The sequence below is a fragment of the Gopherus flavomarginatus genome, chromosome 9, assembly GCF_025201925.1.
Source record: "Gopherus flavomarginatus isolate rGopFla2 chromosome 9, rGopFla2.mat.asm, whole genome shotgun sequence".
NCBI lineage: Eukaryota > Metazoa > Chordata > Testudines > Testudinidae > Gopherus > Gopherus flavomarginatus.
Window position 1 is genome coordinate 66,450,730 of NC_066625.1, and position 12,556 is coordinate 66,463,285.

At 37.2% G+C, this 12,556-nt stretch overlaps 1 protein-coding gene across 11 annotated transcripts in view; it reads right to left on the reverse strand.

The window, feature by feature from the left end:
- TCF12 (transcription factor 12) overlaps window positions 1-12,556 on the reverse strand; it is a 322,968-nt gene that overhangs the window by 62,728 nt on the left and 247,684 nt on the right. For 8 of the 11 annotated variants that reach the window (XM_050967944.1, XM_050967948.1, XM_050967942.1 and 5 more), the window contains 2 exons: window positions 9,383-9,518; window positions 5,954-6,006 (listed from right to left, as the gene is read on the reverse strand). In XM_050967944.1, coding sequence (XP_050823901.1) covers window positions 5,954-6,006; window positions 9,383-9,518 — 189 coding nt within the window. The remainder of the gene's footprint in view (window positions 1-5,953; window positions 6,007-9,382; window positions 9,519-12,556) is intronic. The other 3 variants (XM_050967941.1, XM_050967940.1, XM_050967943.1) reach the window with 1 other exon arrangement.

The window sequence follows — 12,556 nt, forward strand, 5'->3', positions numbered from 1 at the left end:
GCCTAGATCAGTGAGAACTTTACAGATTGTCAGCAAGACCTGCAACAACCCAGTTTGCTACTTAATGACAGCTGGACACCCTGATTATGGGAGTGGAGGAAGCAGAGAAGTAGACAGGAAGTCCCATGTGACTGACTACTGCTGCTTCCAGATCAATTTCAAGGGATGCTCAAGTAGAAGTGAATTACAGTAATCTAGCCTGAAGATGGTGAAATCATAAAAGGCCTAATGAGGTCCATGATGACAAAGAAAAAAGGGAGGGATGTAGATGGGAACAGTCACTGCTTAAGAAGAGTAGGTCTCAACAGTAAAATTTCTTTGGTATGTTACAGAATTTGGGGGCCTGGACACTTTAAACATTTACTATTTATTTGCTACTTTACAAAAAAAAAAAAAAAAAAGAGAGAGAGAGCAAGCTCCTACTCTGAGGAGCTCACACTTTGATTCAGCCATAACAAACAAGGAATAACAATGAAAAGTGGTTGTGGGAATGTGGAAGGACGGGGCTGAAGGTTACCCCAATAAGTAATCATGAGTGTGTGTATTCTAACCCACAATTTATTGACTCTGTTTCAATGTTTTAAAATGTATAAGTTACTGTATTATGGAATCCAGACCAAGGATCAGATCAGGATACAAATGAAAAATAATTCCAAGAACATGTATTTTGATCCAGAAAGTCACCTTAATCCCATTCCTAATAAGCATGGTCCTGTGTCCTCCAAGTGCTTTATTGCACTATAGCTAGGAACGCAGTCTCAGCAATAACTCCATGTAAAAATACCCTCACGGTAGAGTTAGTCAATGGGATACTCTCCATTTGCCAAGCAGGGAATTTTGCATCAGACCTGACCACATCACCTATTAACCTCAGAACAACCTCAACATAAGAACGGACATACTAGGCCAGACCAAAAATCCATCTAGCCCAATATCCTGTCTTCTTACAGTCACCAATGCCAGGTGCCCCAACAGGAATGAACGGAACAGGTAATCATCAAGTGATCCAACAAAGGATAGGGACACCACCCCTGCCCATCCTGGCTAATAGCCACTGATGGACCTATCCTTCATGAATTTATCTAGTTCTTTTTTGAACCCTGTTATAGTCTTGACCTTAACGACATCTTCTGGCAGAGAGTTCCACAGGTTGACTGTGTGTTGTGTGAAAAAATACTTCCTTTTGTTTGTTTTAAACCTGCTGCCTATTAATTTCATTTGGTAACCCATTGTTCTTGTGTTATGAGGAGTATAACATAACATTTCCTTATTTACTTTCTTCACACAAGTCAGAATTTTATAGAGGTATCTCATGACCCTCCTTAGTCATCTCTTTTACAAGCTGAAAAGTCCCAGATTTATTAATCTCTCCTCCTATAGAAGCCACTCCATACCTATCATTTTTGTTGCCCTTTTCTGAACTTTTTCGAGTTCCAATATATCTTTTTTGAGATGGGGCGACCATAGCTGCATGCAGTATTCAAGATATGGGCATACCTCAGAGTTTCCTGACATCAAGGATAATTCTCTAAAAAGCCAGGGCACTCCTATACTCCCCATCTGCTAGAAAGCTGCTACATTCACTCACCATCTTAAAACAGGTAAAAACAAGTTGCCTTCATGGGGGAAAATGCCCAATGAGCTGTTACCTTCCTTCAGGCCAGCTTCCTGTCTCTCGTCTTTATGGAGCACCACCCTAGCTTTATACCTACTGGATTGGGGAAGTGAAAAGCCATTCTTTTGAGGCATCTGTGAGGCATCTTTTCCATTTCTCTTCTATGCATCCAACCCAACACTCAAAGTCAATGTACAGACTCGCGACTACCATAGGTGTTTGACTGGACATTTGACTGGACTGCTTACTTCTGTGTCTCTTTCCCACCCCACCTACATGAAACAAATGTAGGTCATTTTCCTCCTTCTTGCTATGTCACTGCTTCAATATAGCTGTTTTTAATGGAGGAATTCTTACAATAAATGATAAATTGGCACATGTAAGTGGCATACATCTGTCCTATAGCTGGTGACATGTCAAGACTCCCATAATCAATGTATGAATTCTTTTACCTTGAACATGATTCTAAACTGCAGTGGACTTGAATTTAGAAACAGGGCTTTGCTATTAGAATATATTCATTGATAATATCCTGTTAAGTGGAATTTTAAACTTTATATAAGAATTTTAAAGTACTGTCTAAAGACTTAAGTAATATGTTGACCAAAGTACATAAGATTAGTAAAATATGCAAATAGACAGGAAACACATTAAACTTGTGGGGGGGAATAAACTTAAATAATTAGTACACAGATAAAATCAAGACTCCTCTTGGTAAACAGAATACTCTCTTAGCAAAAAGACAGACGACTTGATTATCCTCGCATACACAGAAGAGTTGTAGATCTCAAGAAATTAGATGACTGCATATGTGTTTGTGCAGTAGCTGATTTTCTAAGATATGCATCAATGTAAGCTGTGTACTGTAGGTCACAATCTTAGTTGGGATGAAGATATGAAGTGGCAAAAGAAGGATCTAAACGTATTTCTAGCATTAATCTTCTAATTTTTCACATTTAATAAGTTCTATTATTAATCTAAATTAAATTAAATGGTGATTATGGTAGTAATTAGAACTGAATAAATGTTTCATATTGAATATTTACCATCTTTCTCTGCTAATGGAATGTCCACAATTAGCTTGCACTTTCCTCAGGTAAAAAATAAATGAAGTGCATTTGAATAATTATTTCCTCTACAGACTGACCAGTTCACTGCAAGAATTCAGCAATGGTTCTTCAAAATCTGAGCTGCACTGATTAGTTACAATTGGTCTCAAGTTACATGGCACTAATTCTGTTACTCGAGTCTGACTGGATGAAGGTAACACTACAATCAGAAGGAAGACTGGGAGAAAGGGCTGGTGTTTTTGAATCTCTATGAGAAAGGTAGTAGCCGATAAGCAGAAACAAAGAATAGTGTGAACGTATGTCTTTCGAGGTGACACAGGCCTTGTGCAAGACAACACTTGAAATCTGTAAAGATTTCCTGGATAGGTTTAGAGGTTTTTTTTTTCTTGCCCTCTTTGCACAATATGCATGGATAAACCTAGTTTTAAAGCACGTACACCATCACTGTGTGTGTTTGGGAACCCTTGTCTCCCTGCTGTGTCAAACTGAGTCCCATCCATATAAAACATACTATTTCCAGTGTTGTTCTGGAGCATGAAATCTTAAAATTCACTTTCTGCAAACATTTTTGCAAATAAAAGTCACACGCTTTAATGTCTGCAGAAAGCGAACACAAAAGGGATGCAAGCAAAGCCAGATTCCTTCTGATATGAATTTCATTTGTCACTCACCAAAATGTTGGAAGTGTTCATCCAGAGCTAGTAATTTTCTAGCTAGCTTGTTTTTCACTACTATGACACAATCAAGAACAAGTGGAAAAATTCATCTCAAAAATATAGTTTTGGAAAACATCTGACATCGGATGTCCGCCACAAAGCAAAAGTCAAGAGAAAAAGTACTTTTACAAACCATAGGAAGATTATTTATTTAAAAATCCTTATCTTTCTGAAAGAGCAACATTAGTTTTCAAATTAAATGAAGATTAGCTGGAAAGTTCAAGTACTAAGAAGAAGCATCTATGTTTACATTAAATTCATTATAAATATTAAGAGAATCTATCTTTTAGAAACTCAATTAAAAATGTCTTCCTATGGCTTGTAAAATACTTTAAGTAATAATTAACGCCTCTTTCCCCTGCTTTGTTATTTTCCATCTAATGATGATTTTCATTTACTGAGAAGAACATCTGCAGCACAGAGATTAAATATGCTGATTCACTTTTTACCTTCGCCAAAATACAGCCTGACTGGTTAGCATAGCATATTCCAAATAATTATGCGGGTGTCCCTTTTCCTTAATTCCCACCTCAGAATTTCAAGAAATCACAAAATTTTGTAACTGAACAAAATTTAATTTTGTTCTATCTTCTACCAAAGACAATGCATCTTACATTAAAAAAATCAGAGTTTTGTTTGAATTTGGCATCATCTTGCTTAGAGGTTACAATCAGAACCTTAGCCATTAAAATACATAGAAACAATGACTTTACAAAATATATCACCAGCATACTGATGACTCACAGTATCTGCTTTCTTTCTCCATCACTGAGATTTGTTCAGTGTTTAATAAAATCAGTCTTTTGCTATCCTGTTTCTTCATTTAGAAGATGAAAAATTAAATAAGAAACATTAAAAACATACTGCTTCTTAACATTAGTGTTGGGTAAGAGAAATGCGATGAATTTTTCATTCACTAATATGATCTCTTTACCTGGCCAGTGCAACTAAATATTAATATGTAATTTAACTTTTATGACTCTCCTAGAATTATAGTAATAAATTAAACGAAAATTGCACCGTTACATGTTTTAGCTACTCTGTCATTTTTAATATATTTTTGTTAATCTAGTAGAAATCATCTGTTAACTGGAAAGGCACCCCTGCATAATACATAACTGTTAAAATGTAAATTGCTAAACTATTTTTAGCTGCTGCTGGAAAAAAAATATATTCCTGGCCTCGGGAATAATGATTTGAGGCATTGTGTTCATTTTGTTTATCAAGCAGCTATTCAGCCTCTAGTGGGGCCCAAGTGCTTATGCAAGCAAAAGCTTTTAAGAGTGCCTGCAGCTGCAATCCTGGCTTCCAGGTAGGCTGCAGGTTCAGAGCACAGCTGCCCCAGGCTGTCTAAACTATCTCAGTTCCATCTGGAAGTATGGTTAAAATGGGATTTCAGATTCAGGTTTTTGTATATCACAGTGAAGGTGGGAAGTGGAGGAAAAGAGGGTGACTAGAAGACACCATCTATGGCTTCAGATTTAATACAAAAATAAAACAACATAAAATAAACAGATCAGACCCTTTTTGCTCCTACTGTATTACTGCTGCCTGTGCAGTGTATTCTATTCAACCTATATGGCTTTGAGTTATGACTCATCCAACTGCACCTGCACCCGTGTGTTAAGTACTGCCAAATAAAAGCCCAACATCCATTTACACAACAAAGAGATGTACCCCGCAAGGCAGTAGAGCTTCTCTCCCCTCCTCTCTTGTTTATTGTGAACAGGGGGAAAAATCCTTCCTTTACTTCACTGAGGATTTTTCACTTCATGTGGATTTTTAAATACAGATTCATTTATAAACAATTTTCTTCCTTTAAAGAATAAAGTATATTTAATACCACAAAACACCCCTATAGCATTAGATTATCACAGCCATTAATGATTTTTCAACCAAAACCCTTCCAACCTTTTTCATCAAAGCCCTTTATTCTCAAAGGATAAATTTTCTAGCAAAGAGGGATCAACAAACTAGTTGCTTGAAAGCCTTCCTGATGGTAGGCTGAAGTTAGGAAAAGCTTAATGAAGGCTTTAAAATCCACCAGGGCTTCACAATGAACATCTGACTTGGTGATTTATGCATATTAATAACCTCAGTCCTACTGAGGCAAGCTGAGCCATACATGTCCTCCAAATCTTAATGTCTTCAGCTCCATTGGGATTATTACAAATGTAAATTTCTAAGATTCTCAGCTATTAATCTCTGTCTGTCCTCCTGTTCAGCAACATAATGACTAATTAGACATCAAAAGACCTGTACAGGAGATCTTCTTTGACAGCTCCTGGCCCAGCTCTCTTCCCAAGAGGGGAATTCAAATGACAGGGACAAGTGGGTAAGTGCATATGAGTGAGGTGCAAACCATTGCTATGAAATCTAAAAACTACACATCAAATATGTATTTAGACCTTAGGAACTGATCCAAAATAGGTTGGCTGTTTATGGTCACTAGATAAAGCCTTCCTAATGATAACTTAAAAGATTTGTATGTCAAGTAAACAGTGCGCTTTGAGCCCAATTTGTTTACTAGAAGTTAAAAATTCAGTACTTACAGAAGAAGGCAAACCAGGGGGCACCTTTCTTACTTTCTTTGTCTGTAAAGGATCTGCACACAGAAAACAACACATTTCATCAGCTATGCTGTGTTACAAAAGAGTAACAAGAACGAACAGCCGCACTAAACAACTGATTATTTATTTTTCCCACAATACAGTCCCCATTTTCTAGCTTTATGCATCTTTTCCTCTGTAGCAATGAAAGGTGCCTTACACACATTACAAGAAGGTTACAATGACTAACACATTTGTGCCCTTTTCTACAATCCTGCCTCGCTCACATTACCTTTGATCTCAGGGGATTCTCCTTGTGGAAAGGCAGTCACCCCTGACAACAATAACACTATTAGGTACATCAATACCATAATGCATTCACTAAACAATGGCCTGTAAAGTGCACAAGGTGGAAGGTGGACTGACTGTGGACATAAATGAATCCCCTGCTTGCGTTCTTGGTAAAATTGCAATTACAAACACCTCTATGGTACATTAAAATCCATATTAATGTAAACTGTGGCTTTTTAAAACAGTAATTTCATCTAAATGGATTACAACATTCAAATGCAGGGTTTATTGTTGCACCTCAGCTACTAGCAACAGTGAAGCTGATTAACCAACTCGTCAACACTCTTCACAAGTCACCAAAAGTATCCAAACCATCTTTCAGACATTTGGAAAATTGGAAATATGGCACCCACTTCTCTACCCTAATATTGACTTCCATGTCACCAGGGAAGCCTATGACTGCATACATTAAGAACGGGAAAAAATGCACAAAATAAAGTTTAACTCAGCCACTACAGTCAACATGCAAATTAGATTTCCTGGCATTACAGGTCTGCCCCAATAAATAATTGATCTGGTGACATCATCGTTTATACTTTGGATTCATCCAGTTTTCAACCATAATACAAAACAAACTCTTCCATCTTGATTTAGAATTAAAATAGTTAATTTAACATTTGGTTGTAGCAAGCTGAAAAGTCTCTTCTTCCTCCATAGTGTAATAAAGGTGAGAAGGTTCAGGAAAAGAAAGATAATAAAAGCAACAAGTTTATTTTCTATCCCTCACTTCTCCTCAGGATACCTCTACTATGGTATGTGCCACATATTATGTTAGAGAAAAATTACAGTTCAGAAGTGCTTACACTGTATTGCTTAAAATTATTGCATACATTTTCAAGGGGGTGGGCTTTTGGCTGAGAGCACCCCTACTTTACAGCCACAAATTCTCAGGTCTTGAGTTCCAGCCACTCAGTTCCAGCAAGGACAACAAGGACTCCACTACAGATCTGCAAAGATTTATGTCCCTTGATTTTTGCCTTCTAACAAGCACCATAAGCTGGCGTGAAACTCCTCTGGAAACAACAAATTGGACCTAGTCTTAAATCAAAAACCTGTAACACCACCCAATTTTATATAGTTTCCACATAAAATCATAATTCATCCTAAACGTTACATATGCAACAGTACCTAAAACTAGACTAGTTTGACATAGTTGGAATTCCCACTATGAAGGTTTCACATATCTCTAGTGTCTCACTTCATATTCAGTGTTGCTCCATACCTGTCCAGAGGAGACACTTATACAGTTACCAGACACCAGTCCCATTCAACACCAGAACATGTGCTCTACAGCATTCTGTCACAGCTGATTCAATCAGCACAGGAGTAAAGATCAGATCCAGCAACTGAAATTGTGGCTATGTCTACACATTTGTGCCCTTTCCTAAAATCGTGCCATGTTCACATTGACTTTGATTTTCAGGGGAAGCAGTAATCTGAAGAGGATTACATTAAATGTGAACTAGCATACTTTTAGTTTACACCTGCAGCGTCCACATGAGGGAGTTACAGGGCAACACTTTGGTCTGAACTGTGGGGCAGTGTAGACAAGCCCTCGGTCTCTTACATAACTGTCCATCATCCTAGCTCTAGCACTCTGGCCAGCCTCCTCGCAAGGTGTTCTACTGAGTGTCCAGTAAGGCTACATTTTCTTTAAATGTTCCTGTTCTCGGCCACATCCTGGAGAACTTTTCAGGTTTCTTTATTAGCAGTTCTTACCTGTGTTAAGAAGCAAGTGTTAAAAAGGACCGTGTAAAAAAAGGCACTCCCTCAAACTAAATGGCAACTATCTTCGTGAATGAGTTTGAATGTCAGAAATGGACAAAGAGGAGTTACTTATAATTTTTGTAAAGGATAATTCTAAAAAGTCTGCCATTTCTAATTTAAGACATTAAAAAAAACATTACTTCAAACATATTCAGTATCTATTTAAATAAGTCACACAAATGGATAACTTCTATTAACTGCTAAAACTCCAAGAAAAGAGGCCTCATTTCATGAAGTTTTGTTATGGATAAACAATGGTTAAAATTGTAAAGTTAAGTATAGTCAAGTTACACATACTATGAAGCCTAAATAAATCTTTATTTGATGTATGTAGGTAAAAGTAGCACACAGGAAGAAAAGCCAAAAATGTGCAGAAATAAAGCAGATAACGACAGCATTTTCAGTGACCTAAAAATGGAAACTACAGTTTGTGATAATTTTCTAAAATGGAAAATCAGATGGGGGGATTTAAAGAAAAAAAATTAAAAAACTAGAGCATGCATACAAAATGAAATATTTTCAACTTGGACTTCACATTATGTTGGATAGTTTCAGACTAAAGAGCATTTATATCATAAAGTAATATAAATGGCTGAGCACTGGATTGTTTGGTTGATACGAAGACTTTACAACTTGCAGTAGTCAGATGTTCTGTTAGTGACTAACAGTAATATGTACAGTAAGGTCCACTTATCTGGGAGCAACTCCAGAATATGAGGTACATAATATTATTTAATTGTGACCAATCTTAAAAAACTTCCTTGAAGCATATTTTGCTAACAACATAACAAACCTGTTATGCATCTGATGGTATACACTAAATAAGTCTCATTTTCCCATTGATTATTATCTTTAACTGATACATAAATTACTGGGATCCTTAAACTAGCTACATGCAACTCCAGATCATCCAGAACAAAGCAAGTTCAAGCATAAAAAAAAGGATAATTATTCTTCCCTTTACATTTTCATAGTGTATAATGGTAATGACCTCAAGGTCAGGCATTTCCAGGAGTTAATGATGGCCTGGGTTAAGGGCACTCAGCTACTTCAGCTAGTCATCAACTGCTATCCATCTGTCATTACTGCTTACACAATTAAGAATTTTTTTTATGCAATACTGATCAGTGCTGAACTCAAATCAATGTATTAAACAAAATTACAGTTCATTATCCCTTATTTAGCTATCTTAAGTAGCAGACATTGCCCTTGAAAGGATAATTTGCAACATATAAAAAAGATATTATCTAAAATAAGGTGGGCTGTGAAAAGCGCATCAGTGTTAAAGGTTTAAGAATAGTCCACATTACTGACCAAGAGCTGATGAGTCATGAAGTGGTCTTCGACGTGGATTTGCAGAAGAAAATGGGTAATATGGTGTTCCAGGTTTTCCTGAGGATGACAACTGACCAGGGCTTCCAAGCCCCATATCTGATCGAAGCAGACTGGACTGTAAAACAAACAATGAAAAGCAAATTATTGAAATACTAAGCTTTAAATTACGTTGTAAATGAATTATTAATTATGCTAGCTGCTTCTGACAGCTTTAGCCAGTTATTTAAATTTTAATCAAGGTCTTAAAGTTTAAAGAAATGTTGATATTTTTTATTATTATTATTATTCAGAGAATGAACTTTTGCAATATCAGAGAGACCTACAGCCCAATTTTAAAAACCAAAATAAATTTTGCTGTGAGTCTGGCAAAAGGACTTAATTCCACTTAAAAGGTCTACCTACTAATACATCATACCATACTGTAAACAAAATGGTATTTATTTGCTTAATTTGTAATAAAAGAAAAATGGATTAAACCGTTAAAAGATACCATATTTACAGTGTGAGATTAGGATATATTATTCAGATTTAGTATGCACACACTGGTGAATTCATAAACACGGAGAAATTATCCTGAAGAGCAATTTAAAACACAAGACAAAGTATACATTGATTACATGTAATGTGTGGAATATTCAATAATGGTGACAATGTTGTAAGCAATTCTGTATTTACACATGCTTAGAGAGAGAGAATGAGTCATCGTTTAAAGCGTAATTTTAATGTTGCTCCTGCCTGGTTTTGGGTTTCATCACTAACCCAAATCTTGGGCTGAGATTTTGTTGCTGAGAAGGGCCTTTGCCATTGAAGGTGGAAAACATGCTTAGCTCTGCAGTTACAGGTTGAAACAAACCCAAAACTCAGAGTGAAACTCAGGGTGCTCTCTATAAAGTAAATATATGGCTACTGAACAAAAGAAGCCCCTTTCTCTATAACAGTAACACTGAATACCTCCCATACATTAACAGTCCACACTGCATGAGCCATTTCTTATTTAACAATTTGGCATCTACGGTAATATACCTTAATGACAACTCTGAGCCAACTAGCATCTCTTATGTAAGTTCTTTGATCTCTTTTTCTTCATGCTCGACCACCACCTGAAACCTGGTGCAGATCCAACCAATTTATTTTATGTTTTATAGCCTTGCTTTTATTATACGAATCTAATTTGTGATCAAATCAACCTCCAAGATAATTACGCAGATACAAAGAAGAGCAGCTAAAAGCATGCTGCTGGGTATTAGGACAAGTTAATATTGTTAGCCTAGGCTTAAACTGTGCTAACAATACCTGATAATTGAGTTGCAGGACAACAAGTGACAGGAAATGTTGAAAATAATTTATTATTAAACATTTTTTAAAAATGCACCTTCAAACAGAGTTTTCCAAGCAGCAGTGTATTTTACAGGGGCTAAAAGTTAGCTTTGATTTTCAGTAACCCTCCAAATCATATGACGTAAACAATTCAGTATACAGATGGCACTAACATTCAAAATTATCCTCAAGTCAAATTTAGTGATGTGAAAACCAAGTGGCTTAGTACTTGTATCTCACCAAAAGGTGCGCTAGATGCTGCACAGCTGCCGTGAATTCCTTTCCTCTAATTCCTTTCTTGACCCTAGCCAATCTGGCCTCCACTCTCACCATTCCACTGAAACTGCTGATGGTTATTTCATGCCAATACAATGGGTCTATGTCACCTTACTTTGCATCCCATCATAACTAGGAGAAAAGCGATGTAGCTACAGCACTGTTGTTCTCTTGTGATCTCCAGCAGCCAGAATGGCCCCTGGGCACACAAGTTGCAGCCACCTTTGTCCCCAAGCTGCAGCCATGACAAGTACAGCACTTAATTCAGTCCTGGCACTGATAAATGTAACTCCTTTTCTTTCCTACTAAGCACTCTCTAATCTCCCTCTATATGTCACACCCTCTATATGTCCCTCCCTCCTTTTTATGTCACACCACAATCCTCTACATCACTCAGGCCTGTAACCTGTGCCTTCTCTCTTCAATTCTTCCCTCTCACTAGTCCACAGATTCAGGGGTCCCACATCCAAATCTTGCTATCTCTTCCTCTTAAAATGTCCAAGATCTGACCTTTTCTTTCTGTTCATGTTGTTGACACTATCATCCACATCTTCATCTTTTCCATCCTGACTTCTGAGAGGATGCTAGTTACTCAAGGTCACTGATAGGCTCTCAACACGACTAATCATAGAATATCAGGGTTGGTAGGGACCTTCAGAGATCATCTAGTCCAACCCCCTGCTTAAAGCAGGACCAATCCTCAATTAAATCATCCAACAAATTTTTGCCCTATATTCCTAAATGGCCTCCTCAAAGACTGAACTCACAACCCTGGGTTTAGGAGGCCAATGCTCAAACCACTGAGGTATCCCTCCCCATCTCTAGTTCCTCAGTCCCTCTCCATTTGTTCTGCATAACTCTGGTGCTGAAAAGCTGTCAGAATAAAATGTAGCCCAGGGATCGCATAGTGTAAGGAACAACTCTGTGTTACTTTATGCTGATACAAGGCTCGATACCATACCACCTTTACAACCCCTTGCCCTCAGCTGCCGCGTACCATCTTTTTTGCTTCTTTAAGATGAATAAAGCAAGCCTGAAAACTTGACTTTAAAAATAAAAAGGGACAAGGGGAGGCAAGTCTGTGCTTTGTTTTAACCTTATTAGCTTCAGGAATAACAAGTCTGAATTTCCCTGTTTTAGTTGGAGGATACAGAGATGCTAGATGTTTCTTACATATCTTCTTTTCCAGCAGTGTACAGGGAATTTGAGTTAAGTAGGTGTTAGCAAAACGCAAAAAGTTTTAAAGCATCCTGAATTAAATTAGCTTATCCACTGAATCAGATTTTACATTCTTGATATCTATGATGCCATAATCTTACTAGTTCTTTAGTCGGTCTAGAGAATCTTCCAGGAAAAGCAAAGTAGACAAAGCACAAAAAGGGAATGAAGCAATTTCCTTTCCTTTCCCAGATCATTTTCAAAAACCTGTACAGTTTGCCTTTTAAAAATACATAAATATACCTCATTGTTCTGCAGTGCTACTGAATTATCAAAGCTGCTACTTAAACCATTTGGCCAGTTTTTAGGGGTGACCACCATACAGAGAACTTAGTTTGGGTA